The sequence below is a fragment of the Puma concolor genome, chromosome A3 (genome assembly GCF_028749965.1).
Source record: "Puma concolor isolate L17-30 chromosome A3, mPumCon1.1.hap2, whole genome shotgun sequence".
NCBI lineage: Eukaryota > Metazoa > Chordata > Mammalia > Carnivora > Felidae > Puma > Puma concolor.
The window spans coordinates 53145819-53172761 of NC_141669.1; the positions used below are offsets into that span (position 1 = coordinate 53145819).

Consider the following 26943-nt stretch of genomic DNA (forward strand, 5'->3'; position numbering starts at 1 on the left):
CCTGTTTCGGATTCTGTGTCTCCCTCTCTCTCTGCCCCTCCCCTGTTCATGCTCTGTCTCTCTCTGTCTCAAAAATAAATAAAAACGTTGAAGAAGAAGAAAAAAATTTAAAAAAAAGAGGATCAGTTTGGCTAGCTTGCGTCAAGGCTCTACCTCTTTAGGGGTGCAGTATCACCCAGCAGAAATATGGCTGTAGGTGGGATAGATTTGCCCACCAGAAGCCCCTCTTCATGCTAGGCCCCATGCCAGGTGCTGGGGTATAGAAATGAGCACATATAGAAACGAGCAAGGCTGGAGTCTGCATCTGAGGCAAGAAAGCACGGAAAGAGAAGAAACCTCTCCTCTCTCTCTCTCTTTCTCTCTCTCTTGTCTGTGTGAGCAGAGTGGGGGCATGCCGAGGCAAGGAGGGCTCCCCAGAGGGGCTTTACGTTTACAGGTTGTTGGATTTGAATTGCATCACACCTCCACCTCCTCTTCCTGCTTCTCCTGCCTGCCCCCGCCCCCCATGGCTGATAACAGAGAGTTTTGTTTTGTTTTGAAAAGCAGGGCACCGTTGCTGCCCTAAACAAAATAGGGGTTCTGGCAGGAGAGGACAAGGCAAGGAGGAGGTCTGGCAGTAGCCTGCTCAGCCTACATGTGGCCATTCCCCTTTATTGTAAGCACCTGACTCAGACCACCGCAGGGCCACGAGGGAGGTGATGAAAAGTTTGTCAAAGTGGAGGAAGAGTGTCACATATGAGACTGGCTGGAAGGAGAGGCCGTGCGGGAGTGTGTGCATGTGAAGCATCTGAATAATGGGTATTCTGAGGCCAAGTATCCTGGGGAAAGGCGTCCGTGTGTGCCTAAGAACAAGCCTCAGGCCCAGACCACTTCCTCACCAAGAGACAAAAAGCCCACAGAGCTATGCTGGGCTTATCACCTCTTGTGAGAATGTCTTTCCCTGTTTCAGACTGGATGTGTGCCTCTTTGTTCTGCCCAAGCGGTGTGTCAATAGCCCTCGGGCACACCCCCAGCCTTCCATATTTCAAAGTCCAGGGAGGAGTTGGGGCCTTCTGCTGTGGTAGGAGATGGCTGCACGGAAGTCAAATGCCCTGCCGGCTGCATCCGTTGTTGGGGGCACCCGCTGGCCATGAGGGACAGATGCTCACTGCTGAAACTGATCTTCTCTTTTCTATGTGAGTAAAGTGTTGTTCCATCCAGTGCTTGACTGTGATGTTTTCTTGGGTGAGTCCAACACCAAGATGCAGTGGGCAGTGTTTGGATTTCTGGTCCTGGTGGCTCGCATTGTGATGGCCTTGGCTACCCTCCTTGTAGTTGGAGTCCTCCCTTGGCACTGGTTCCTGCTGCACGGTGCTCTGCTCGACAGTATCTCAGTGGTTAAGCATGTGGGTAGCTCATGCCCAGAAGACTAGGGACTGGTCGCATCCCAGTTTGCCTGACTTTCCTGGTTAGCGCTGCAATCCCCTGTGCTGAGTATATCAGCATGGTTGGTCGCCCAGCAGAGTGGGCTGGGGCTTACCAGCAGAGTGAACTTGATCAATTTGCTAACTTCTCTGTGCCTCAGATTCCTTACCTGTAAAATGGGTATAAAAATAATACCTACTTTATAGAATTTTTGTGGGGGTTAAACAAGAGAGTTTGTGTAAAGGACATAGCTCAGTGCCTAGCACAAAGATATGTTCAACAAACATTAGCCATTAATAACAATATTATATTAGATATAGACTTTTTCTGGGTGGTCCCAAGGGAGAAAACTGGACCAATCTGCCCAGTAGAAGGAAAAATTTCCTTATAGACTGGGGATAGTGATTTGCTAAGGTGTTCAAATATAGGCTAATGTTAGGCCTGCTTTGTGAAGTGGATGGTAGAACTAGCCATCTCCTGGTCCTGAAAAACCTTAGTCTTGTGATATATTCATTTCATCCTTTTCCTTCCCCCCTTCCCTCCCCCCCCCCCCCCCAAGGAGGGGAGCTAGCTTGTCAGAGAGAGCAGTTTCTTTTCTTCTAATCAGCAATTCCTGGTCTGGTAGACCACTCAGAGCTGCTTGAATAAAGATGGGGAGACATTCCAGCCATGATTCCAATAATCTGTGTTATGCTAAAGACAGACACAAACGAATAGCTCTCTGCTGTCCTGGCCGATGGGGCTGCCTCCTTCCTTGGAGAGGAGCTCCCAGCCCTGGTTGGGCTTCCGTTAGCTGGCTGCTTCCCCACAACCCTGCTCAGGGGCTCTGCTGTGTGTGTGTGTGTGTGTGTGTGTGTGTGTGTGTGTGTGTGTGTGTGTGTGAGAGAGAGAGAGACACACACACACACACACACACACACACACACACAGAGAGAGAGACAGACAGAGCCAGGGAGAGACAAGAGAGAGAGAGAGGTCAGCAAGGGTCTCATGTGATCTGTACGAAGTCCCAGACTGCTTCCCTTCCCCCACCTTATTCTTTCCTGTTATTCCCCAGCCTCACCCCCTCACCCTCACCTCCCACGTGGTCCTCTCAGGCCTAGTAGCTTAATGAAAGGCAATTAATAGAGCCCTTTGAGGACTTGTCATTAGAAGGCCCTTTAATTCAGCCACTTGAGTTGGGGCCCCAGGCATGTGACAGGGGTGCCAGGAACACCAGGGCAGCTGTTTGGGGTGGGGGAAGCAGAGCAGAGAAACAGGGTCAGGAGGCCTAGAATCCTGGGACGTATAGATTATGTGAACATAGCAGGGGTCATTGTTTTTCATTGTTTGTGGTTTGTTTCTTAACCAAATTTTGCTCTGGCTAAACTGTAGCAAAACAAAGACCAGAGGGGTGAGATGTCAAACAATAAAGCTGCTGATTACACAGACCATCCTAGGAAAAATTTCCCCTAGGACATGGGCATCTTGGAGAGGGGATATCATTCAGTGACATTGTATGTGTGAGGGTACAGTGGGGGGCATAACTGTGCTTCCTTTGGGGCTGGGGTGCTGACAGGGAAAGGGGCAGGAAGGAGCTCCACAGGGGGAGAAGAAGATCAGAAAGGAAGAGGGGCTTGGGTCTCCAGGCCTGCCACCGTCTGTCTCTGACTTCACTGTGTCTCTCACACAACCAGGCCAGGCCAGGCAGGGGCAGCAGAGGCCCAGATGCCGATGTGCACTTTGTCTCCATCTGTGTGTAGTGTGTGTGTGTGTGTGTGTGTGTGTGTTCTCCTGGCGTGCCCTCCTGGCCCACACTTAACACTGGTGATAAGGCTTCCCACGGTCTCTCAAAACTCCTTCAATAGACTTTGAACTAGCCCTGGCTTTGGTCCTCTGCAGCTCCTCTGGCTGCCACTAGAGGGCAGCAGCCAAGACGCAGAACTGAAGCTGCACACTGCTGCCCTCCCCAGCCTTTTCCTTCCGAATCGTCCTGCTCTTCCCAGCCCCTGGGGATGTGCCCGCCCCAGCTGTGTGGGCCAGTGGGACCACAGAACCAGCTAAGTTCCCATCCCTGGCCTGGGGCTCAGGGAAAGTGTAAGGCTGTGAGAGTGTCAGAGTGAAGATGCAGGAAGGGATGGGAAGTGACCAGAACCTGGAGGTGTGTTCATCAGCTCCCATAAGGATAAAGGTAGAGGGAAAAGAGGAAGACCCAGAGGTCCAGCAGGCTGCAGGGAGATAAAGCAGGATCCAGCCCACTAGCCAAATGGCAGATGGTGACAAGACAGGCAGAATCACTCTCACAACAAAGCAAGTGACTTTTAAGAGACCAGAAAAAACAGTGGCTCTGGAGCCAGACTGCCCAGATTCAAACCCCGCCTCTCCTAAGTACTAGCTGTGTGACCATAGACAAGGTGTCTATGACTCAGGTTTCTTCTCTGTGGAAAGGACATAATAGGAGCACTATCTCTTGTGCTAGATGTGAACATTAAATGGGTTTATACATACAAATCATTTAGAACAGTGCCTGGCACAGAGTAAGAACACTATAAATGCTAGCAGTTAAGTGTTTTGAGGAAGAGATCCATATGATGTTGAAAGCTAATGTCCCCTAGAACATCCTCATGACATGTATGGAAATGGGTCCCCACACACGCCAGCATTAAATGGTAACACATGAGTGTGTGAACTAGTAAAAGTTAAAGGATTGTGTGTAACATTGGAATAAGTGTATATACTTATTGTCAATATGTAAATCAACCAACTTCTGAATCTACAGACCCTTTCACTCTTGAGTCCCTTGAACTGAAGGTGGGAAGCCCTCCTGCTTCCTCCCAACCCTCCTTCAAGGGAGGCTGGGTTTGCTCTCCCCTGTGACCTTCTGCCTACTAAGCATCGTTCCTGAAGAGCCTCCCTGAGGGACGCCTGGGTGGCGCAGTCGGTTAAGCGTCCGACTTCAGCCAGGTCACGATCTCGCGGTCCGGGAGTTCGAGCCCCACGTCAGGCTCTGGGCTGATGGCTCAGAGCCTGGAGCCTGTTTCCGATTCTGTGTCTCCCTCTCTCTCTGCCCCTCCCCCGTTCATGCTCTGTCTCTCTCTGTCCCAAAAATAAATAAACGTTGAAAAAAAAAATTTTAAAAAAGAGCCTCCCTGAGCCCTGTCCAGCCCTGTTGGGTCAGGTGGGGCAGACGGGAGCCAGTTCCTTGGGCTTGCTTCTCACTGCTCTCAGGAAATTATGGCTTCTCCTGCTGTGGGAGGAAATGCCAGTGCTCAAGCCTTGGTTCCTGGGGCCAATTGGGCCCTAAGAGTGCGGGGAAGTGAAGGTACCCAGCTCTGCAGCAACAACCACGCGTCAGTCACCACAACGCGCTTTACTTTGTGGCCCTCAAATTCCCCTGATGTATAATTCTGGGAGGACTGGGGGAATACTTTTATATTCTTCTCCCTCCCAGGGAAGATAATATTTAGGAAAAATAAGAACAATTGATATTTTATTGTGCCTCTACTCACTGATGCATCTGTGTCTCAAATTCAAACTCCCAGGTGACCAGGCCACATGATCCAAGGTTAGGCATCTTCCCTGTAAGCCACTACACGGTGGCTTTTCTCACAAAGGGATGGGGTGAAACAGGAAACCTGAGCCCTCCCAGAAGATTCAGCATACTATGAAAATTTTAATTTTAAATTTAATTTATGAATAGGTAATGTGTTTACATATACTTACATAGTTTCATGTATTAAGAAGACAAAAAGACATACAGTGGAAAGGCTCTCTCTTACTCTTGAACCCCACCCTCTCTTCCTAGGAAGAAAGCAATGTTACCATTAAAAAAAATTTTTTTTTAATATTTATTCATTTTTGAGAGAGAGAGGGAGAGAGAGAGAGAGAGAGAGAGAGAGAGGGATAGCGGGGGAGGGGCAGAGAGAGAGGGAGACACAGAATCCAAAGCAGGCTTCAGGCTCTGAGCCGTCAGCACAGAGCCTGACGCAGGGCTTGAACTCATGAACCACGAGATCATGACATGAGCCACAGTTGGACACTTAACCGACTAAGCCACCCAGGCACCCCATAATGTTACCATTTTTTTAAATGTTATCATTTTGTAATGTATCCTTTCAGAAATGTTTTATGTAAAGAAATACCTAAATAAAGAATACCTAGATTGTTTTTCCCCAGTCTTTTACTTTATTCAAAAGGGGGATCCTCTTACATGGGTACATAAAGAATATCCTCATTTTTGTTGTTCGTTTCTACTCTTTTCTTTTTTATTAAAGTATGGGTGACACTCAATGTTCCATCGGTTTCAGGTATACAACATCGTGATTTCAGCAAGTCTATACACTATGCTCTGCTCACCGTAAGTGTAGCCACCATCTGTCACCATACAACGCTATTATAATACCATTGACTGTATTCCCTCTGATGTACCTTTCATCCCCGTGACTTATTCCATCCTCATTTGTTTTTATGGCTTTACTGTATGATGTATCAAAAGGTACTTTATCCAATTTCCTATTAATAAACTTTCGTTTTCATTGTTTCCCCATGCTGCAACAAAGAGGCTTATAAACAGGCACACAGCCCTTTAAGCTCCCACTGTCCCTTATACATATTCCTCAGTAATTCTTTTTTTTAAATTAAAAAAATGTTTATTTATCTTTGAGAGAGAGAGAGCAGGGGAGGGGCAGAGAGAGAGGGAGACACAGAATTGGAAGCAGGCTCCAGGCTCCCAGCTGTCAGCAGAGAGTCCAACTGTGGGGCTTGAACTCATGAACCGTGAGATCATCACCTGAACCGAACGCTTAACTGACTGAGCCACCCAGGCCCCCCTTCTCAGGAATTCTTAAGCAGGGGTTTGGGACACCTTAGAAGTCAACAGTGGACATAGAATTCAGGGAGATCAACTCCAGAACCCTGGGAAATTGGAAGGAAAAAAAATTCCACCTTATTTGCACTAATAACCTCTAACTGAAACTAAACATTTCCCTCCATGGTGAATAAAGGCAACAGACTCATAGTACTTGTTAGTAATATCCCTAACTCTCTCACATGATTGAAGGTAATTTGAAACATCATTTACGTTCATTCATACTTTGTCATTGTGGTAATAAAGGAAAACTGTTTCTCTACTCACAACCCTTATGACACCAAACATGTGGGCTTTTCCCCTCACATCAACCAATTTTCCAACAACCTGTACACAGACTCGGTGTCCTATAATTTTATTCAATTCTGATACTAACCACACGGAGTTGGTGTGAGATTTTGCAAGTTAAAGGGCTCAGTCCCACAAGACTGCCCTCAAGTCAGATGCCAGTTACAGTCACGGGTCTCCAGGGGACCTACGCTTCTGTCCAACTTGGCTACAAAGTAGGGGGTTCCCACACCACCTTCCTCAGGTTGGGTAATTTGCTAGACAAAACTTGGAAATGACGACTCAAAGGTAATTGGCTGACAAAACTCTGAAACATTTACTTACATTTACCAGTTTATTACAAAGGATATTATAAAGATACAGATGAACAGCCAGGTTAAGAAGCACATAGGGCAAGGTCTGGAAGGGTCCCCAGCTCAGGAGCATCTGTCTCTGTGCAGTTGGGGTGTGCCATCCTCCAAGCACGGGGATGCGTTCACCAACGTCTGAACCCCACAGTATTGGGATTTTTAGGGAGACTTCATCACAGAGGCATGACTGATTATTAACTCAATCTCTAGCCCCTCTCACCTCTGTGGAGGATGGGGGGATGAGACCAAAAGTTCCAAGCTTCTAATCATGGCTTGGTCTTTCTGGTGACCAGCCCTATCCTATCCAGGAGCCTACCAAATGCTGCTGTGAACATTGGTGTATACATAACTCTTTTGAGTCATTGCTTTCAATATTTCGGGGTATATACCCAGGAGTGTAATTGATGGACCATATAGTAATTCTATATTTAATTTTTGATTAATGTTTAATTTTGTATTTACGTTTATGCATGTAAAGGTTATTCTGAGAGGAGTAGCCTGGCCGAATCCCGCACACTTTAGTTTGCATGCCTGTCTTGGCCACTAGATGGAGAACTTCTTAACAAGGGCTGCCCTGCTCCTTCCTCCCCCTCGGTAACTCACTCCATGGTAGATAGTAAATGCATTCGGCTGCAACTGGGCGCCTTGCGTGCCAGCCAGTGGCGGTGTGCAGGCGATACAAAGGTGAAGAAAGTACCCTAAAGGAACTCAGCCTAAAGGGAGAGTTACGCCTGAAGATGACTGATTTAAAGGCGCCCCAACTTCTGCCTGTGCCGCTTCCTAGATGTATGACCTGAGGCAAGGTAACCTTCCTTGGCCCCAGCTTCCCTATCCATAAAATGATCTACGTCATCCAATCAGCTTCCAATTCGAAAATGCAGTGTAGCCTTTAATCACAGTGCCGGGCACGCGTTAGGCATGCAACAATTGTGTCCCGGTTACCTGCGGTAGCGAGATAAAGTGCTGTAGGCAAACCTGCCTAGAGGTTTCTGGTCGGTGCTTGTTTGGGGAGCGGTCAGGCGGCCCTCTCGCGCCCTGGACCCCTCCACGCTGGAAGCGGGAGAGCCCAGGGAGCACACCGAAGGCTGTCCCTCCGGCAGGCGCCGCTTCCCTGTCCCCCGGGACAGTCCTGCCTCCGCGAGCTGCGTCGCCGGCCGTGCGTTGCCGGCCGTCCCCTTGGTGCAGCCCCGGGGATGCAGCTCCCCGAGAGCTGTGCTGTACGCGGCCGCGGCGGTTGGTCCTCCGCGCCGGCAGGCGGCGCTAGGCCGGATTCGGCAGGGGGCTACGCCCCGACCGGGCTTCTCTCGGCGGCGGCGTACGGTCGTCCCGCTGTCCGCGGGGCGGGGACGCGGCGACGGTGGCGGCGGCTCCGTGTCGCCGGAGCCGAAGCGCGCAGGCCCGTCCTGGCGGTCGGGGGGCGGGTGGGGCGGGGGCGCCATGTGGTTCATGTACGTGCTGAGCTGGCTGTCGCTCTTCATCCAGGTGGCCTTCATCACGCTGGCCGTCGGTGAGAGTGCGCGACCCGGATCCGCGCGGGCTCCCGTCCGGCATCTGTGCTGGCCGGGGATCGCATCTCGAGGGTGGTCGCTTCACGGGTCGCCGGAGCCACTCGGGGGACTTCTGTCCGGTGCTCCGGGCCCTCGCATCTCTCTCCTTCCTCGTCCCGTCAGGTCTTGCCCTCTCTTGCTGAACCCAGCAGCCCTCGGGACCGCGGGTCCTTCCCGGTGTCACAAAATGCACCCCGGCAATGCCTGGGAGTGGCTAACTCCATTGCCCCTTGCCCGAGCTCGCGCACTGCCAGCCGCTGCGGGTCCCACCCTCGCGGGCCTACGGAGCTGAACTTTTCCAGGCTTATCGCCGCTCTTTCGCCTCCGGCCCTTTGTACTGCCTACTCTCTCGGAGTTTGACACGCTTTCTCTTTCCATCCGGCTGGTTCCTACTCTTGGTCCCAGCTGAGATGTCATCTCCTCAAGGAAGCTCTCCTTATGGGGTTTGGTGGTGCCCTCTGCTTTCTCGGAAGTAGGGCTTATCACACTGGGATCATCTGATTCCTTTGCCTACTACCCACCTACCCACGCTGGGTCAAGGAAGGGACCTTGTCTGTCTTATTCTGTACTCTCATTACTCAGCCCAGCACCTGGCCCGTGCCGGGTGCCCACAGATATTATTGAATGAATGAATGAACTTGTCCTTTACGAACCAGAGGTTAGCATTGTGCTGAGGCGTCAAATACAGGCTTTCATTCAGTTTTATGAAGTCTCCTTAGTTGCCCTGACGGTTTTGCTTTGTCAGGGGAGGACACCATATGGGATGTTTGGTTTTTCCTTACGTGCTGGAGTTCATGAAGGGTCAGTGGGGACCAGCTGCAGAGAGAGGAACGACCAGGATGGTGAAGTGACTCTGGCTAATGTTCTCCCCGCTTGTTCCTCTTCTTAACCCCCTCAGCTGCTGGACTCTATTACCTGGCAGAACTGATAGAAGAATACACAGTGGCCACCAGCAGGATCATAAAATACATGATCTGGGTAAGTGGCAGATTTCCCAGGATTTCCCCTTTTGCCTCCAAAGGAGGAAGTGGGGAAAGTTTGGCATGGATAATGAGACCTGTGTCCCTGCTGTTTCCTGAGGGTGCCACCCCTATCCCCTCAACTTGCACCTGGGCTCCTGAGTGTGCTGTCTGGAACAGGTGTTCCCTCACCTCCTTCCCCAAGTGGCATTGCTTCACTCAGTTCCTTCAGGTGACAGCTGAGTGCCATCTCTGTTGACAGCACCACGGCCTGGCCTTTGCTTGGTTGTTTCCCATTGTCTGTAGCCCCTTGCTCTGCTCATGGCATTTAGAACTAAGAAGGACCTAAGGACAGTTTTGAGTACTTGAGTTAGAGTACTCATTGCCCTCTTTCTGACTGGGTCAAGTGGCTTGTCCTAAGAGAGGGAAGCCTGCCCAAGCCCTGCCCTCCAGAGCTTTCATGGAAGGCTTCTGTTCCTGAGGACACAATCCTTGCCATTGATGTCAAAGCTACCAGAGTGCCTGCTGGCGCGGTCAGATTCCTGCCGGCTGCAGGAAGGGCCGGGGATGGGGCATATATTTGGACGGGAGAAGCCCAGTGCCGCTCAAGTCACCTGGTGTCAACAGCCACTCTGGGCACGGCTTGGGGTGGAGGGTTAATAGTGGAGACAAGACCATAGCTCTCAGCTCTGGGTTCAGGGGCCTGGTTTGTGGGTGTTGCTGTAGGAATTATAGCTTCATTCCGCCAACTGCCATTTGTTAAGTGCTGACAGCTATAAGTCCTTCAGAACAGTGTTTTTTCAAACTGCAGGTGTCATTCACTATTGGGTTGTGTAACCAATTCAGTAGGTCATGATCAGCATTTTAAGGAAAACAGAAAAGACTAGAATTGAAGTTTGAACTTTGATCTGTAAACTGTTTTCTTTTCCTTTATGGTGGGTTGCTGTCAACTTTTTGAGAATGGCGTGAAAAGACGCTGCCCTTTGGGAGCTGAGAGACAAGTTGGGGAGGCCAGACCTGTGACTGTGAAACAGGAGGAGACTGAAGCATATGAACCTAGTGTTCCCCGGAGTGGGCTGGGGGTTATTGAGACCAAGAAGGCTGCCTGGAAGAGGCTCCCTGCACTGTGTACCTCTGGTTGTTTCAGTTCTCCACGGCTGTGCTGATTGGCCTCTACGTTTTTGAACGCTTCCCCACCTTCATGATTGGCGTGGGCCTCTTCACCAACCTCGTCTACTTTGGCCTCCTCCAGACCTTCCCCTTCATCATGCTGACCTCGCCTAACTTCATCCTTTCGTGCGGTGAGAGGGGGCAGAGTTGGGGAGGCAGTTGAGGTGGTCGCATGTGCCCAGCTCAGTCAGGCGCACTGTGGGGATATAGAGAAAAGAGGCAAAACCACTGAGGTCCTCCAGGAGGCCAGGCTGATGGGGAACTTGGGGTACTCACACTTGAGGAGCCTAGAGTGAACCTTGGCTCTAGTGACTAGAATTTGGGGGGATGGGGTGGTAGGGGTGGGATACTCAGACAGGGAGGGCTTTCCCAGGGAGGTAAGTTTGAGAAGGGAGAAAAGGTGAGTTTGCTGCATAGTTATGGCTCCTAAGAAACCACTTAGTCAGGAAAAGCCCAGGGCCCCACCCTGGCAAGGCAGGTAGCTCGCCAGCTAGTCGTCTGCCCCGAAGTCTTTTTTTTTTTTTCCAACATTTATTTTTGGGACAGAGAGAGACAGAGCATGAACGGGGGAGGGGCAGAGAGAGAGGGAGACACAGAATCGGAAACAGGCTCCAGGCTCCGAGCCATCAGCCCAGAGCCTGACGCGGGGCTCGAACTCAGGGACCGCAAGATCGTGACCTGGCTGAAGTCGGACGCTTAACCGACTGCGCCACCCAGGCGCCCCTGCCCCGAAGTCTTAATACAAGGGTCTTTGGGTCCCCCTGCAGGCACCTGCCTTGGGGTAGACAGATGTGTTTGGAGGACCCTGACTTTTCTGTTTTTGACCTGGCACTACTTTCTGGTCCTGAGAGTCATTTCTCCTCTCTGGCCTTAACTTCTCAATCTGTTTAAAGATGATGGACTCCAGTGACACACGGTAGGCGATTATAGATATTCCCGGAAAAGATTCCGGGAAGTGTTTGGTTACCAGGATTGCCTTTTCTCCCATTAAACATTACTGGTCATCTAGCCTTTGGTCAGGATATGAGATGTAATTGGGGGTTTCTTAGAGCCACTTTACTATTTCTGTGGGCTAATCTGGAAAGAGAATGTTATCCACAAGGAGGGCATAGCATTAAAGCAAGGACTGGCCTCTTCCCTGAGCACCTTGGTTTGATTCCACCAGAGGATGTGTTCAGTGGAGGTTGGTGTGGGGAGTCTGGAGACCAGACCCCTCCTGCATCTTCCCAGGGGATAGAACCCTCCCCATCCCCCCACAGCAGCAGGCCCTCTTGGCTTCCCTTTGTCATTCCCCCAACCTGCCCTTTAGATGCCCGAGAGAGTTCGTCTGAAGATGTGTGGGCATTAGGCACCGTCTGTCTTCCAGTTTCGCCTCATTTCTAGAGTATGGGTAGGTATGGTGGAGCTCTCCCTTAGAAAGGGAGACACAGAGAGGAGGAAAGAGAAGCAAGACATGGCACTGGGCTGTGAGGTGTTTGTGTGGGGCGTTCAGTTTGAGGCTGCGCTTTGTTCTGGTGCCCGCCCTTCACCTCACTGTGAGAACAGGCAGGGATGCCTGTCTCTGAGCAGCCCGTCCCCGGGATCTACACGTTACCTCTCCTTCCATGAATGTGGGTGTACACTAAGGAGGTGGGTGTCTGTCCAGAACATACTAGTTTAGACCAGGGAGCCCTACCCTGGGACAGAACGAGGAAGGGCCCCTTCCCCCAGAATCTGGAGGATCCCTAAAAGTGTGCCTGGCAAACTGTGCCCTTTTATTCCTGAGGAGAGAGAGCCTTTTTATTTGAGGCCCTCTCCCTGCTGCCCAGTTCAGAGTAGAATCTGTTGGCAGTATGTTTGGTACCTGCACACCCATGATTTCCTGCACCCACGCCCATGGGAGAGCACTCTTCAGGACTCACGTCCACTTAAAACCAGGTTGATTGTCACAGTGCTTTGAATTAGGTAACATTAAAGTCTCATTTTTAAACCATTCAAAGAGCTATCTTAATGCCTTCTAATTTTGCTCATAAATGCCTTCTGCAGTGGGCAGGCAGGAGCTAATGCTCCCATTTTAACAGATGGAAAACTGAGTTCTGGAGGGTGGTGTGCTTGGCTTATAGCCATACTGTGAGATGGGTGTAAAATCAGGACCGAGACTCAGGGCTCCCCACTCCCAGGGGCCTTTTGAAGGTTAAAAGTCTAGCTTTATGTTATTCTCCCCAAACTGACTGACTCTTCATTCCCTCAACAGGGCTAGTGGTGGTGAATCACTACCTAGCGTTTCAGTTTTTTGCAGAGGAATATTATCCTTTCTCAGAGGTAAGAAGTGTTCAGTACGTCGAACTACTAGCAGGGCCAGGGGAAGTAAAGGGGACTTGCATTATTTGCTTTGTGAACTTAGCTATGATTTGAAACAGTCTATTTAGGGATAACACATTTTAAAAAAATAGTACTGATGATTTTAGAAAGCAGTGTGGATGAGGAGCCAGGGAACCCTTTGGCAGAGGTGGGGAGGACACTGCTCTCCCACGGGAAGTCCTTTGGTTCTCCCAGGATCACCTGAGGTCAGGATGGGGCAGGGGGGTGGCCTTGGCTGATGCACATCTCACGGAGCTGGGCAGGTTGCGGTCCTGAAGCCCGGCTCCTCCCAGTGGCCCGCCAAGCCTTTCTCCTCTCTGGGTCCCTCCACACCCTGCTGCTGCAGTTCTGACCCTCGGGAAGAACAGGGTCACTGTTTTGGGGAATATGGGTCAGCCATGGTTTTGCCCTCCATCTGCCTCCTTTAGTTCAGAGGAATTGCTTGTCCTAGTGACCAGGATTTGGGGATTGTGGTCACACTCAGCCATCCTCAGCCTTCACCTTTCCCCACTGAATTATCTCCGTGTCTGAGGTTGTCTTGTCTCTGCTTCCTGGGCCCTGGCCTCCTTCAGAGATCAGGTGTGGGGCCTTCTGTGCACCCTTGAGCGCCTCTGTAAGATACACGGTGACCATGTCCGGCCCACCCTTGGCACCTACGGGGCACCCTCTTTTCAGTGTCTCTTGTTGCCAGGTCCTGGCCTATTTCACTTTCTGTCTGTGGATAATCCCGTTTGCGTTCTTTGTGTCGCTGTCGGCTGGGGAAAACATCCTGCCCTCCACCATGCAGCCAGGAGGTGAGAAGGGGTTTGTCACGGGTCATGGTGGGATGACACCAGGAAGACCTGGATCTACACGGGGAGCCAGAGCCCAGCCCTGTGAGGGAGACACTTGGGCTCCAGGTGGGGAGAGCCGTGTTCACATTTAGACACACACACTCATCTCCCTGCCTATGTCTCCACAGATGACGTGGTCTCCAATTACTTCACCAAAGGCAAGCGGGGCAAACGCTTAGGGATCCTGGTTGTCTTCTCCTTCATCAAAGAGGCCATTCTACCCAGTCGTCAGAAGATATACTGAACCCCTTGGGGAGGGGATGTGGGAGCAAGATCAGGAGAGTCAGGCCCCTGGGCCTCTGCACTAGGTGGGGGCCGTGAGCCTGGAAGGCACCTTCCCCCAGCCCTGGCCCTCGTTCCCTTGACTCTCCCTGAAGCCCTCGTCCCCACCTTCCTCGAGGGGCTCAGCTTGGCTCAGATCTGACGTTGCTAGAGGGCGTGACCTCAGAGGGCACCGGGGGGATGGCAGAGCCTGCTTAGCCAGGAGGCCATGGTCCACCTGGTTATGCGGAAGCTGAGCTCCCTGCGACCCTCCTGCCAGCTTCTGTGGTGGGTCAGGAGGTTCTGGCTCAGCCTGGGCAGGCGGGGCAGGGGCTGTGAAGCTGGAGAGCAAATAGGGATAAGTTCTCTGGGCAGATGGCCGTGGGGAGGGGCCATGGCTTGGCACTTCCAAGAGAAATCGTTTTTGCTGTTGAACTGTGATTTCTGTCCAAGTGCTGATTCCCATTTGAATAAAGATTCTAGGTGGCACTGTTTGCCTTAATACCCTGAAAGTTCATCTCCCTTTCTTCCTATTGCTCTTCTGCCCTGGACTGGACGGGCTTTTCTGTTCCAGTGGCTCCTTTTCTGGGTTTGGGTCTTGCCCTCTCGAAGGGACTGCTGTCATGGCCTTTTGTGGGAAATGAGCAGCGATGAGGAGCTGAGGAGCTGAGCCAGATCAGGGGAGTTGGGGTGGAGGCGGCCTTTCTCATGCCCCCTCCCTTTTCATCCATCTCTTCTTTACCTGCGGCTCCACGGCTGTCACAACTGGGAACAGAGAGGCACAGTTTGGGACTGGGTTGGATTTTCAGAATATCTGCAATATCCTACTTGCAAGTCTTCCCCTGGGGAAAAGGAGTGGTTTCTGGCCGAATTCTGTCTCAGGCCTGAGGAGAAACAAAATAGAAATTGGCTTCCAGGCAGCCTGGGTTACAGCCTAACTTTTAAGAACTGGGACTGAGGGGAGAAATGGTTTGTTACTCTAAGAGCACACGAGGGCTGGCCCTCTCTTCTGTGTGCTCTTGGCTCCTGAGGAGATGACCTCAGTCTTGTAAGAAGGCAGGCCAGATCCTGGCACAGACCAGTATATGCTGACTTTGCACTCCAGCTACAGTGCCTTGCAAGTACTCAGCCGTACACGTTGGCGTGCAGCCCCCCCGAGAGCCATTCCTAGCCACGTCCTCTACCTCAGAGCGAGGCTGGCGGGTGCGGAGATGGACAGTGCACCTGTGGTACCTTTAAGCCGGGGAAGGCGTCTGTGCTTGAAATTTTCTATATCCTGCCTCAAGTCCCACCACAGCCCTGCATCTCCTGACGTTAGTGTTTCCTGTTCTCTTAAAAATACCAGCCTGTCCCTTTCCCTGAGAGGAGTAGCACATTTTGGTTTTTTCTTCGTGGGGAGGAGATGGCCGGGCCTTTTTATCCTATGCAGACAAGGGAGGACAAGGTGGAAGACGCAGGAGGCCGATACCATCTTCACTGTGGGTCAGCGGCTGGCCCTGCTCTCCCTTGCCATCCACTTCTTTGTTCCTCACCATGATGATATGGCTTCTCGCCTGGGGGTTGCCGGTGGCTTTGTGCTAAGTCCTCTCATATCCTACTGGATCTCTGCAGCATCTGACAGGGCTGACCACCCCCAGCTCCTTGAGTTGCACTTTACTGGCACTCCTCTGGCTGGTTTTCCTCCTACCTCTGGCTCTTCCTTTCAGTTTCCTGCACAGGCCTCTCCATTTGCCCCCCACACATGGGGTTTCTCAGGGTTCTGTTGTGGGCTCCCTGGAGGAGCCCATCCATGCTGATGGCTTCAAGGACTCTTTGCCAAGGAATTGAGAGTTGACCTCCAGCCCCGATGTCCCTCCTGGTCTTCTGAACTACATAGTTCTGCCTTTGGGTGCACAGACAACTCTCATGGGCCAGAGAGCACTTGTTGCTGTCCTCTGTAAACCTTCCTCTTTTGGGTACCTGCTGTGGCCCCAAGACCTCTCAGGAGCCAGACCAGAAACCGGCTTTCTAGCCCTGCTTTCTTTTTCGGCCCCTCCCCACCCCCATTCAGTCTCTAAAAACTGTTAAATTTACTTTCCTAACATCTCTTGATTCAAGCCACTGCCACTGTCATCAACTCATACCTGGATTATTGTGACAGCCTCCTTCTGCTTCTCTGTCCCACAGCCAGAGTTGTCTTTAAAATGTATAGTTGATCAGGTCACTCCCTGGCCTACAACCTTTCATGGCTCCCTACTGCTCTCAGGATAAAGTCCAGACCCCTTAGCATGGCTTGTGAGACTTGTGATATCTGGTTACTGCTCGCCTCTGGTCTCATCACTTGCCACCTTGCACCATGTGCTCCAGCCTCCTGTATTCAGAGATGCCACTTTGATTCCCCTTTCTTCTGCTCACCTGGGTACCTTCTCAACTTAGGTTTCATTACCTCTGAGCTCTGTTCCTTCTCCCCCCCAGCACACCATACAATTCACTCTAGGCTTACTTGCCTGCTTACTGGTCTATTTCCCCACTAGACTGTAAGCTCCTTGAGGGCAGGGACTGTCCTTCAGTTTTCGTATCAACAGTGCCTGGCTTGGTGCCTGGTACGTAGAAAGCACTCAATAAATGTTTGTTTAATGAATGATTTGTAGTGATGTGTACAGGGGATAGCAGGGGATCCAGGATAGCTACCTGGAGGAAGTGCAAGTGCTTCTATAGTCTCGAACTGAAGCCACATGTCCTCCCTCCTTTCCCCCGAGATATGCTGCTTGTGCCTCCCTGATCTACAGAAACCTTGAAGGACTTAATCTGAACAAGAGGCAGAATTTTCCAGCGGTCCCTCATCCTGGAAGCCTTGTTCCTGGTGGGCTGAGAGGGAGGGGAGGTATTGGGGACACCCAAGTGTCACTTTTACAATGCTAGGGCCCAGGATAGAGACTGATCCCCACTCTGAGGCCTTTTCCCTAACTTAAATCTCCTGGGGGGGAGGGGGTCCAAGAAATTTCTTTGTGGAGAAGGGAGACCTGGGATATAGGCTTTTGTTGAGAGAAGCTCAGATCTTTGTGCTGGAGAGTGGGAAGCCTGTGGGCACTTTTCTCCCTGTCTTCCGTCCACACCATGAATCACATCTCAGCCTCCGTTGGGCTGCCTCAGGTAGAGAGCCTACCAAAATAAGTTTATGGGGGACTTTTCAGGTAGGGTCGAGTGGGGAGCCTTTGATGGGCTTGCACAGCTGCCAGGAAGGCTTCATCAAATGTCTCGCGCAGGTTCATGGCCAGAGCGTCAGTCCAGAAGTTGTTACCACCCAAGTGCCGCTTCTGGGGCACATCCTTCATGCTGACAGAGCAAAAGCCCTGGGGCACTTTCATCCTGTATGGCCGCACCGAAGGGTACAGCTCTTGGACCATCACCTCGAAAGGCAGCTGGGGCACAGGTGCCACCTGGTTGCCGGCCACTGTGCACAGTTTGGCACTACCGTGCCTGTCGGACCTCACCTTGAGGAAGCTGCGGAAGTCATGCTCTGAGCTGGGGTCTGGATGCACACCCAGGCGGATGCCCTGCGTGTAGCCGATCTGGGTGGTGGGTGATCTGGCAGGATTGTTGCTAACATTCCATGACTTGGGCCGCCTGACCATGGGCTGCATGTAGATGGGCGTGTGTGTCCTCAAGGGCTGCAGCTTGGGCCGCGGTGTCTCTCGCAGGCGCGCCTCTGGGGAGGGGTAGAAGCTCTTGGGAGGCCTCAGTCCCTGGTACTTGGTGGCCTTGGAGAGGGCCATAGCCTGGCGTGGGGTACAAGGTTCTCGCTTGGCGGTCCGGATCAGGGATTGGCCTCGGAGCAGCTGCTTGCAGTGGAGCCACTTCTTGAAATTAGCTTCTCTCAGAATTTGGTGCTCTTTCTGCAACATCAGAGGGTACAAGATAGTTGTGGAGGGCTGCCCCCTCCCCGCTTCTGTGGAAGGGGGCCCTGTGGCTATAGCCCTCGAAAACCTCCGGTGTCATTGGCCACCCATCATACAGTGCTGCCCCAGGGGAAACCTAAGTCTGATGGGAGGAACTCCTGCCTTATGGGAGCCCTTGTTCTGACAGGGAGACAACTATTACCCTATGGGAGCCCCTGGGCTGATGGGGCAGATAGACCCTCTCCCCTAGAGGAGACCTCCAATCTGACACAGCCTCTGCCCTAGGTCTCCAGCGTGAGTGGGAGATACAGTCCCTGCCCTATGGGGAACCTCAAGTCTCATGGGGGAGACAAGCCTTCACCCCCAAATAAGCCCCCAGTCTGGTAGTGGAGATATGTCCTGCCCTAAGAGAACCTCTGGTTTGATGGGGGGAAAGGCAAATCCTTGACTCTGGAAGGAGAAAGAAAGGTTTGGAAGGTCTGGAACCAGGGGAGTCGATCTGGGCAGGCTTCTTGAAGTGGTAGGCCTTGTATGTCAGGGTATATAGTTGGCTGGCTCTTTGCACCGGGTGGTGATGACTCAGCCTACCTCTCTGTTTCTGCCTCTACTAGAACTGAACCTTCAACTTGTCACAGAACTGCCCCCTTTCCACACCCTTGTTTCAGTGTCTCACTTCCCAGATTGTTGCTAAGCCATCAAGTGGTATGGAGATTGACCCAGCTTGGGAGATAGGCTCTGATTAGGCTAAGCCAATCATAATAATTCCATCAGCCTTGCTCCAGACCCAGGTCAGCCAGCACATGGCTTTCCTTTACCTCTAGGGATTGGAGCAAGAATGGACATATGATCCAATGAGGCCAGTAAGAGATAAGGGGAGAGCTGCAAGGGGCTTCTGGGAAAGTTTAGAGTCATGGGAATGGATGAGCTTTGCCTCCTCTGGGCACATGGGACTGGGTGACACTAACAACAGAAGAGGGTAGGGTTGAGAAAGCTGGAGAAAAATGCAGCTGGAACCAAGCTGGAGTACTGGATTTTGCCAGGCCTGATGCCCTCCCCACTTATGGATTCACTTAGGATTCCCAGGATCTTCTTTTTGGTTTTTTGGACTCGCATCCTATATAATGACACCTGCTTAAAATCCTTTAGCTACTTCCCCATTCTTCCCCAGCCCAGGTCCATGATAGATCTGAGCCCCTGCCAAGTCTCTAGTTTGTCAATCTCCAACTCACATCTGATCCCCTACTCTCAGCATATACCACATTCTCCTGTACCTCTAGGCCTGTCCACAGGGCTGTCTGTTCCTTCTGTTTGGTTACCCCTTCCCTTCTTCTTATGGCCAACTGCTGCCCATCTTTAAAGATCCTCTTAAGCATTATCTCTCTGGCATCTTCCTGGACCCTTCCTCCTCTGTGGGAATATAACCCACCTCCTTTACTAGACCCTAAGCTTCTTGAGTGAGGGGACCACATCTCATTTTTCTTTGGCGCCTCAGGGTCCAGCAGGTTCCTAGCACAGAGTACAGTGTCTGTTGGAAAGGATGCATATTTTTAAGATTTTATTTTTAAGTAATCTCTACAATCAATGTGGGGCTTGAATTCACAACCCTGAGATCAAGAGTCACATGCTCCACGGATTGAGCCAGCCAGGTGCCCCAAAGGATGGGTCTGTTTAACCAATGTGAATCCCAGTATATGCAGGGAATGGGTCTCATTAGAGATTTTCCTCCTAATCCAGAAGGAGGCAATGCACTAGGGAGGGGTGCCATAAATTCTTGCTAATTTAAGCTGTATTTGCTTTCTAACACAAAACAGGACTTTTGACGTAAAAGAGTGGCTTTTAAGGGTGGAATTTCAGAGGATGGGGAGAGGGAAGATTTTTCTGGGTGGGATTGCTACCATCCACTCTTCTAAATAACTGTGCATGTGAGTGCACTTGTCCTCTGCTCACATGCTTGGATAGCAGTGGCTGCTGGGAACCCCTGTCCACCCCTCCTGCTTACTTGATACTCAGTCAGGTAGTCCTGTTCCATGAGGGCCAGCTGGTCCTTGAGCGTCTTCAATTTCCCCATCTCACAAGCAAAGTCCTTCTTGTCCCGTTTCCACATGGCATCCTTCAAGAACCTGGTGCCAAGGTAGGGGTGTGTGTCATCCTTCTGATGACTGAGCTTTAGCCAAGGCTGGGAAGATTGGCTGCTGAAGGCCTGATATGGGTGAGAGGAGCCACCAGAGACACATTCCTCCACTGCTCAAGGCCCCTCTGACTAACTACTGTCATTTGAGGTGAGAGAGGAAAGTGACTGATGGTCTGATCACCATCCTCCTGCTGAGGACCCAGGGCCTCTGGGCAAGGAAGGGTAATGCTAAACCCAAAGGAGTGAGGCCCTGCGGAAAGCCCTGGGAATAATATCCTGGGCAGGAGTCTCCTCAGCAGACTTCTCTCCCAGCCTGGACCCCCCTCTCAAAAGTTCTTAGGTGAGGGCCCCAGGGGAAGGGCGGCAGGCTGTGGGTGGTTCTCACTCTCTCACCTGGCACAGTCGCGGTGATTCCATATTTTGCAATAGTCGATGGGTTTGCAGCCCATGGCATCTCGGGCATGGACATCGGCCCCATTTTGCACCAGGACCTTCACACATTTCAGCAGGCCCTGGCAGGCCGCCAGGTGGAGGGGTGTGGAGCCATTGCATGTCTGACTGTAGAGGGCCCCACCAGGGGGGAAGAGGGCAGAGAGGAGGGACAAAGGGCATCTGCCCATCAGAGAGGTGGGCAAACTGGCTTCCAGACTTGCTCTGCCACCAGCCCACTGGGTGACTCTGGCACATCCCTTCTCCTCCCTAAGCTTCAGTTTCCTCAACTGTGGAAGGAGGGTTTGGACTAAGTGAATGATAAAAGTCTCATTATACGGAAATGCAACTGTTAAGAACTGCTGGAAGAAGAGCTGGTTTGGCTGGAGCTTAGAGGCACTAACCTTACTGGTTCATAAGTCAGTCAGCCCTCCTGTACCTACCCCTGCCTGGCCATGACGCACAAGGCCTGAATGACCTGAGCCCTGCCTCCACCTCAGCCTCATCTTCTGACCTTGCCCCACTCTTTGCCAACATGTGATCTTTGCGCATCATATTCCCTCTGCCTGGGACACTTTTCCCTGGTTCTTTGCATGGCTGGCTTGCTCCCAGTTTTCAGGCTGCAATTTAAATGTCATGTCCTTAGAGGTGACTTCCCCTTCCAAGATGGATCCTCTCCCTGCCTCTTTTACTCACCACCTCATCACCCTGTTTATTTCTTGTAACCACTCACTACATTGTCATTTTGATCATTTATTAGTTAACTTCCTGTCTGCTCCTGCACTAGTATATCAGCTTCATAAGAGCAGGGACCGTTTCTATGTCTTCACTGCTCTATTCCTCAACTCTGGCTTGGCGCTCTGTGTATATGAATGAGTGCAGTCCCTCATATGCCATCCATGCCCTTTTCATGTACTTCCTCCATTATCACAATAGTCTCATGTCATCCTCTCAAATTTCAGTTGAAAACACCGAGGAAATAGTTCCCAAACTTTGCTGCAAATTAGAAATACTTGGGGATATTTTAGGCTTTCCAAGGCCCAGACCACACCCCATACCAATTTCAACCTTTGATTGAAACCACAGGCACTGGTATTTGTGAAGCTCCACAGGTGACTCTAGTGTACTGACAAGCTGGGGAACCAGAGCACAGGCTAAGGGTCGAGTGGCTTCCCTGAGGTCTTTCCGTTTGCTAGCAGATGGCAAAGCTGGGATGTGAACTAGGCCTGTCCTCTCCCAGAGCCTGATCTCCTTACCACACTATGTGGGCTCGTTGGCTGCATTATGTGGGACCCAGTCCTTGTCACCCCATAGCCCTCTCCCTGTCCTGCATGGATCTGCCTACCTGGAAGTGGGGTTCCTATCTGCCCACGCTCCAAGAGACTTTCTGGACACAGGCTGGACTCACGTGTTGAGGGCCGCCCCTTGCTTAAGCAGGTAGTGAATGCAGGGGAGGATCATGGTCTTGTTGTCCTTGTGGATGGCCAGGTGCAGGGGTGTCTGACCATTGTTGGTGGGCAGGTCCACCGGAAACTTGTACTCCTCTACCAAGACCTTCAGGCATGCAAGCTTGCCACTCTGGGCTGCAAAGTGGATGGCAGTGAAACCCTGTGGAGACCAGAGGAGGACGGGAGAAGACTGAGCAGGGCTCACGACCTATCCTAGAGAGCAATTCCTTAGGATTACCCATCCCTCTTCCGTGACCCCCAGGGATCCCTTGCTCACACTCCTTTCCCACCCCCCAGCCCCATATGTGCGCACCCTTGCTGGCTGCCCCCAAATGGCTCTCCCACAGTAGCAAGGTGAATTAGGACAATCTACACAGAAAAGGACATCTGCGGATGCTGCATAGGCACATCTTTGCCAGGGAACAAGTATGTCAGGAGATTTTTGTGAGTGCAGAGGACTTCAGGTCTTGCCCCCAAGCTCCAAGGCCTCACCTTGTCATCTGCCGGGATTTCCTCACGGTGCCGACTCAGACAGAACCGCAACCATTCCAGGTTGCCCAGCGCCGCCGCGTACAACTCGTAGTAGCTCCCTATGGCCCTCTTGTCCCACTCATCCGGGTTAGAGTTGTAGCGCAAGTGGAGGGTTGGAAGCGAGGAGGTGAGTGAGAAAGCGGAATCCCGGTCTGGGCCGGAGGCCCTGCAGAGGGGACGTGCGTGACGGCGAGGGCTGTGACTGAGCACCGGGGTGTTTCTGGAGGCCAGGCCAGGGTTCGCTGGTCAGCAGGGCAATGAGGAAGCCACTGTCCCCGGGCACCTCTCCGGAGGCAAGCCCGGACCCCAGCCCGGCTCTCGGGCTCCTCAGGCTCCTGCACAAGGCCCCCACCCCAACTGGGCCCTGCCCCTCCTGGGAGGCCCTGCAGCCCGGGACCACCTCATCCCCGGCTCACCTGGGCTGCTTGGGCGACGAACCACCCCAGGAGACCTTGTGGGAGAATTTCTCCGCTGGCGGCATGGCGACACTTGTTTGCGGGGACTGCCCCCGCCCGCGCCACCCTCCCGAGGGTGTTCGAACTTGCGCTCTGGGCAGCGCCGCTCCTCCGAGGAGCCGCGCCACCTCGCGGCTTAGTAACCGCCGGCTCCCGGGCGGCGAAGACCCGTTAGCGTCCCTGGCTATCTCGGCCGGGCAGGCCGTCTTCAGGAGATCCTGCCGCGGGATCCCCGCCGCCCTGCGCGCCTTGGAAACAGCATCAACCACACACAAACCAAAAGACACAGAGGTTTTGTTTCTGATTATAAAATTAATAAGTGCTGATTGTAAAAACAGAGAAAAAGATGACGAGAAAATCAGAATCCAACCACCCACAGAAACCACAGTCTGTTACGATACGTATGTACATATCATATAGATATTTTTTTGGACTTCTTTTCGTTTAGCGTTTTATCATGAACTGGCCCCCGCTGTCATGCCACGTACTAAACGTACATTATGACGCAACCGCAACCCAGCATCATAATGGACATGCTATCATTTCACATGTGCGTTGGAAAACAATGATTCATCTTGGTTGTTTCCTTAGGATGAATTCCTGGAAGTAGAATTACTAGGTAAAAAGGAATGAACATTCTTAAAGGGTTGGTATGTGTTTCCTAACTGCCCGCCGGCAAGGTTTCATATTCATTTACACTTCATTTTTTTTTTTAATGTTTATTTGTTTTTGAGAGAGAGAGAGAGCGCATGCGTGCATGAGCATGAGCAGGGGAGGGGCAGAGGGAGAGGGAGACACAGAATCTGAAGCAGGCTGCAGGCTCCAAGCTGTCAGCACAGAGTCCGACCCAGGCTGGAACCCACACCAGCCCCCATGCAAGAAACCTGAGCCGAGATCACTTAACCAACTGAGACTCGCAGGCCCCCCTTCATTTATACTTCTTCCTGCAGTCAAGCAGGTTCACTGCACATCACCTGTGTGACTTTGGATGAGTTACTTGACCTTTGTGTCTTAGTTTCTGCACTGGCAAAATGGGAATAATACCACCTACCAAACAAGGAGGGAGGGAATTGGAGCAGCGAGACTGGGCCAGCTATCTATGAATTTGCTATTATTAAAAGCAAATACTTGAACCATCATCACCAGCACTGAATAGTATGACTTTAAATAAACATTTGTTAATTTGGTAGTGGGAATGTTCTTATTTGACTTCCTGATTACTACCAAGAGTTAAATAATCATCAGTGTTTTTCTCTTCTGGGAATCATCTGTTTATTCACATTGTTCTTTGAGGGTCCTAAAAGTGTTTCTTACTGATTTGTAAAACCTATTAACATAGTAACCCTTTATACATATTTTGCTGTCAATGTTTTCCTCAGTTTGCCTTTTTAAGTTTTTATAATACATGGCAGTCAGGCCATCAGTGTTGCTTGAGTCACTGTTGAGTGTTACTGAACCGTATCCACATTCCATCCCTTCTCAGGGGGGAATGACCCCAAGCTTATCAGAGGTTTACTGAGGCCCCAGGGTCAAATGTAGATATACCCGACCATACCACCCACTTCTGACTACCTTCTCCCCTCTGTGCCACATCATTCCTGGTATTTCCCCCAGAGAAATCTAAGAAGGGGGGCGCAGTTTCTCCCAAGACCACAGAGACCTACAGGGAGGGACAAAAATGCAGATTCTCCACCCTGAAGCAGCTCTCCCTCATTCCAGGGAAACCTCTTCTGGTAGCCCACTTGCCTTCCCAACCCCAGTGGTCCAAAGGCGTCAGCACCCCTCCTATGCACCTTAAAAGCCAGCAAATTCTACTGGATACCTTCCCCAGGTGGGGCCTTAACAACTGGCTTCTAATGAACAAATTAAGATAAAGTGACAATGTGTTGCAGGGACAAAGCTTGAGGAGGTCCTGGCAGTTGGGGGATTCTGTGGGCTGTTGTTTCTGGGGTGCTAGGATCCTAAGAATGACAGCAAGCCCTATGTATGTGTTGGGGTTAGAGAGTGTGTCAACCTTAATTATCCTTCCTTGGGTTATCTTACAGTCTCTATACCAGTGGTTGCCATCTGGCTGTACCTGGGGGAAAAATACTGATGCAGAGGACTTCTGCCTACAGATTCGTATTAATTGATCTGGTTGGAGCCTGGGCCTTGGTATTTTGCAAAGTTCTCTAGGTGATTCTCAAGTGCTTGATACAGGCTTAACAACCTTTTGTTCTTGCCCAGTGCAGGGACTCCAGGCAGAGGGATGAAGCGTGGGAGTGGGCGGGGTGCGGACTGTGAGCACTCAAGCGGTTGGTTGGCTGTGTGGAACTCGAGGCGTGCGTAGAACCGGTGTAGCAGGGGTCCCAGGACACAGTCTGGGGTCTGACTGTGGGCAGGGCTAGAGCGCTGTGTCTGACGCGGGGTCCTGCGGCGCCCCCTCGCGGGAGTAGAACTCATCCAACACGCTCTGAGGGATGCGCTTCAGCATCTCCTTGGGGAAGATGCGCAACAGCTTCCAGCCCAGGTCCAAGGACTCAAACACGGAGCGGTTCTCGTAGGGACCTAGGGACAGAGTAGGAGTGTGTGCATGTGCGTGCGTGCGTGCATACGTAGCCAGGTAAGGGAGTTACTGCCTGACCACCCCCAATGCGCCTCACCCTGGTTGATGAAGTTCTTCTCGAACTTCTGCAGGAATTCCAGGTAGAGCAGGTCCTCGGAAGTGAGCGCCTCCTCCCCCACCACCGCCTTCATGGCCTGCACATCCTTCCCGATGGCATAGCAAGCATACTGGGTGAAGGGGGGAGGGACGGTCCATCGGTTATCGCAGGCATATCACAGAAGTCCAATGGCTCCCAATTTGGCTGTGTGGGGGCCCCAAAGGGGGAGGGATTTTGCCAGAGAAAAGCTCGTGGTCCGGGTACCGGCACAAACCTACAGCTTCTGAAACTAACTTACCCGCCAGCCCCTGGGCCCTCTCCTTCTTACCAGTTGGTTGGAGACATCTCCATGGTCCTTTCTCGTCATGCCCTCCCCAATGGCGGACTTCATTAGCCTCGACAGGGAAGGGAGCACATTGATGGGGGGATAGATCTGGGGGAGCAAAAGAAACGAGTGGCAGAAGGCAGGGTCCAAACTTTCCTTTCCTTCCTACCCCTACTGGTCTCTCCTCCCCCTGAGAATCTTAAGAGACTGGTCCTCACTCATCTGACAGAGAGGTGGGCTGCTCATACCCTGCCCTCCTTTATGGCCCACAGATTCTAGGGCTTGGGATGCGGGTGTCTATAGGTGTGCTCCTGGACAGGAGGGTGGAAGGTGGAGATGACATGACATTAGGTAATGAAAGTCACTACTTAAAAACTTTTGGTTATTTGGACAAAAACCAGGTTAAAGCTTCCTAGTTAATAGCTGCAAAGAAGGAACCTACTAAGCAAAGAGGAAAAAGTCACAGGGGTTGCCTTTAACCTCAGATGGGACAGACACATTTTCTCACCTGTTAGCACATTATTCACCATCTACTTGTGTCAGTTACCCATTGTTTTGTTCACCAAAGCAAATTACCGGAAAGGAAAGAGAAGTGGTATTCATTTAGTATCTACTATCTGCTGGATGCTTTCTACATGCCGCCACGCACTCCACTGTGTGATAAATACTATTATTTCTATTTTATAAGTAAGGAAACCTAGGATCAGAAAGATTATTTTCTCAAGGTTCCAGTCAGGTAGGCTGGATTCTAGCCAGACTTGTCTTGTGTCTGTGAACCACACAGTCTTCCCAGGTCATCTCCTCTTTGGAGCTAGCCTTACCTGGCCCCTCCTAATTCACAGAGAAATCAAGCACGGCAGGTGATGGGGCATCAGACAGCCAGTGTCTCTGGGGGTGGTGAGGAGAGCACTAGGTGGGTAGGGAGGGGACAGTACCTGTCTGTTATGAAGCTGTCTATCCACGTAGATCTGTCCCTCTGTGATGAAACCCGTCAGGTCTGGGATTGGGTGGGTGATATCTGCAAAGAAATGCACTGGTCTCAGTGTAGACATGGCCCACATCTCCACCCAATCAGGGCCATGTGGGTTCTATTCCTCTCATGGGAG

General features: G+C 51.5%; 3 protein-coding genes across 4 annotated transcripts in view; 1 reads left to right on the forward strand and 2 right to left on the reverse strand.

Annotated features, from left to right (window-relative positions):
* The first annotated feature begins 7554 nt into the window (after positions 1 to 7554).
* TEX261 (testis expressed 261) lies at positions 7555 to 16618 on the forward strand. 2 transcript variants are annotated; one of them, XM_025931969.2, is made up of 6 exons: positions 7555 to 7691; positions 9334 to 9413; positions 10542 to 10695; positions 12798 to 12865; positions 13596 to 13698; positions 13866 to 16618. In XM_025931969.2, the coding sequence occupies exons 1-6, from the start codon at positions 7673 to 7675 to the stop codon at positions 13979 to 13981; spliced, it is 540 nt and encodes a 179-aa protein (XP_025787754.1). In that variant the 5' UTR covers positions 7555 to 7672; the 3' UTR covers positions 13982 to 16618. The 2 variants fall into 2 exon arrangements, with proteins under 2 accessions (XP_025787754.1, XP_025787753.1); XM_025931968.2 differs by lacking the exon at positions 7555 to 7691 and adding an exon at positions 8276 to 8395.
* Positions 16619 to 17116: 498 nt separating this feature from the next.
* ANKRD53 (ankyrin repeat domain 53) lies at positions 17117 to 22958 on the reverse strand. The gene is made up of 6 exons (XM_025932517.2): positions 22832 to 22958; positions 22377 to 22581; positions 21845 to 22044; positions 20401 to 20565; positions 19876 to 19996; positions 17117 to 17873 (listed from the first exon to the last, which is right to left on the reverse strand). The coding sequence occupies exons 1-6, from the start codon at positions 22894 to 22896 to the stop codon at positions 17154 to 17156; spliced, it is 1476 nt and encodes a 491-aa protein (XP_025788302.2). The 5' UTR covers positions 22897 to 22958; the 3' UTR covers positions 17117 to 17153.
* Positions 22959 to 23605: 647 nt separating this feature from the next.
* Positions 23606 to 26943, reverse strand: part of ATP6V1B1 (ATPase H+ transporting V1 subunit B1) — a 28536-nt gene continuing 25198 nt past the window's right edge. The window contains exons 11-14 of the mRNA XM_025932077.2: positions 26773 to 26855; positions 25841 to 25945; positions 25513 to 25642; positions 23606 to 25417 (exon numbers count right to left, since the gene is read on the reverse strand). Coding sequence (XP_025787862.1) covers positions 25254 to 25417; positions 25513 to 25642; positions 25841 to 25945; positions 26773 to 26855 — 482 coding nt within the window. The 3' untranslated portion in view covers positions 23606 to 25253. The remainder of the gene's footprint in view (positions 25418 to 25512; positions 25643 to 25840; positions 25946 to 26772; positions 26856 to 26943) is intronic.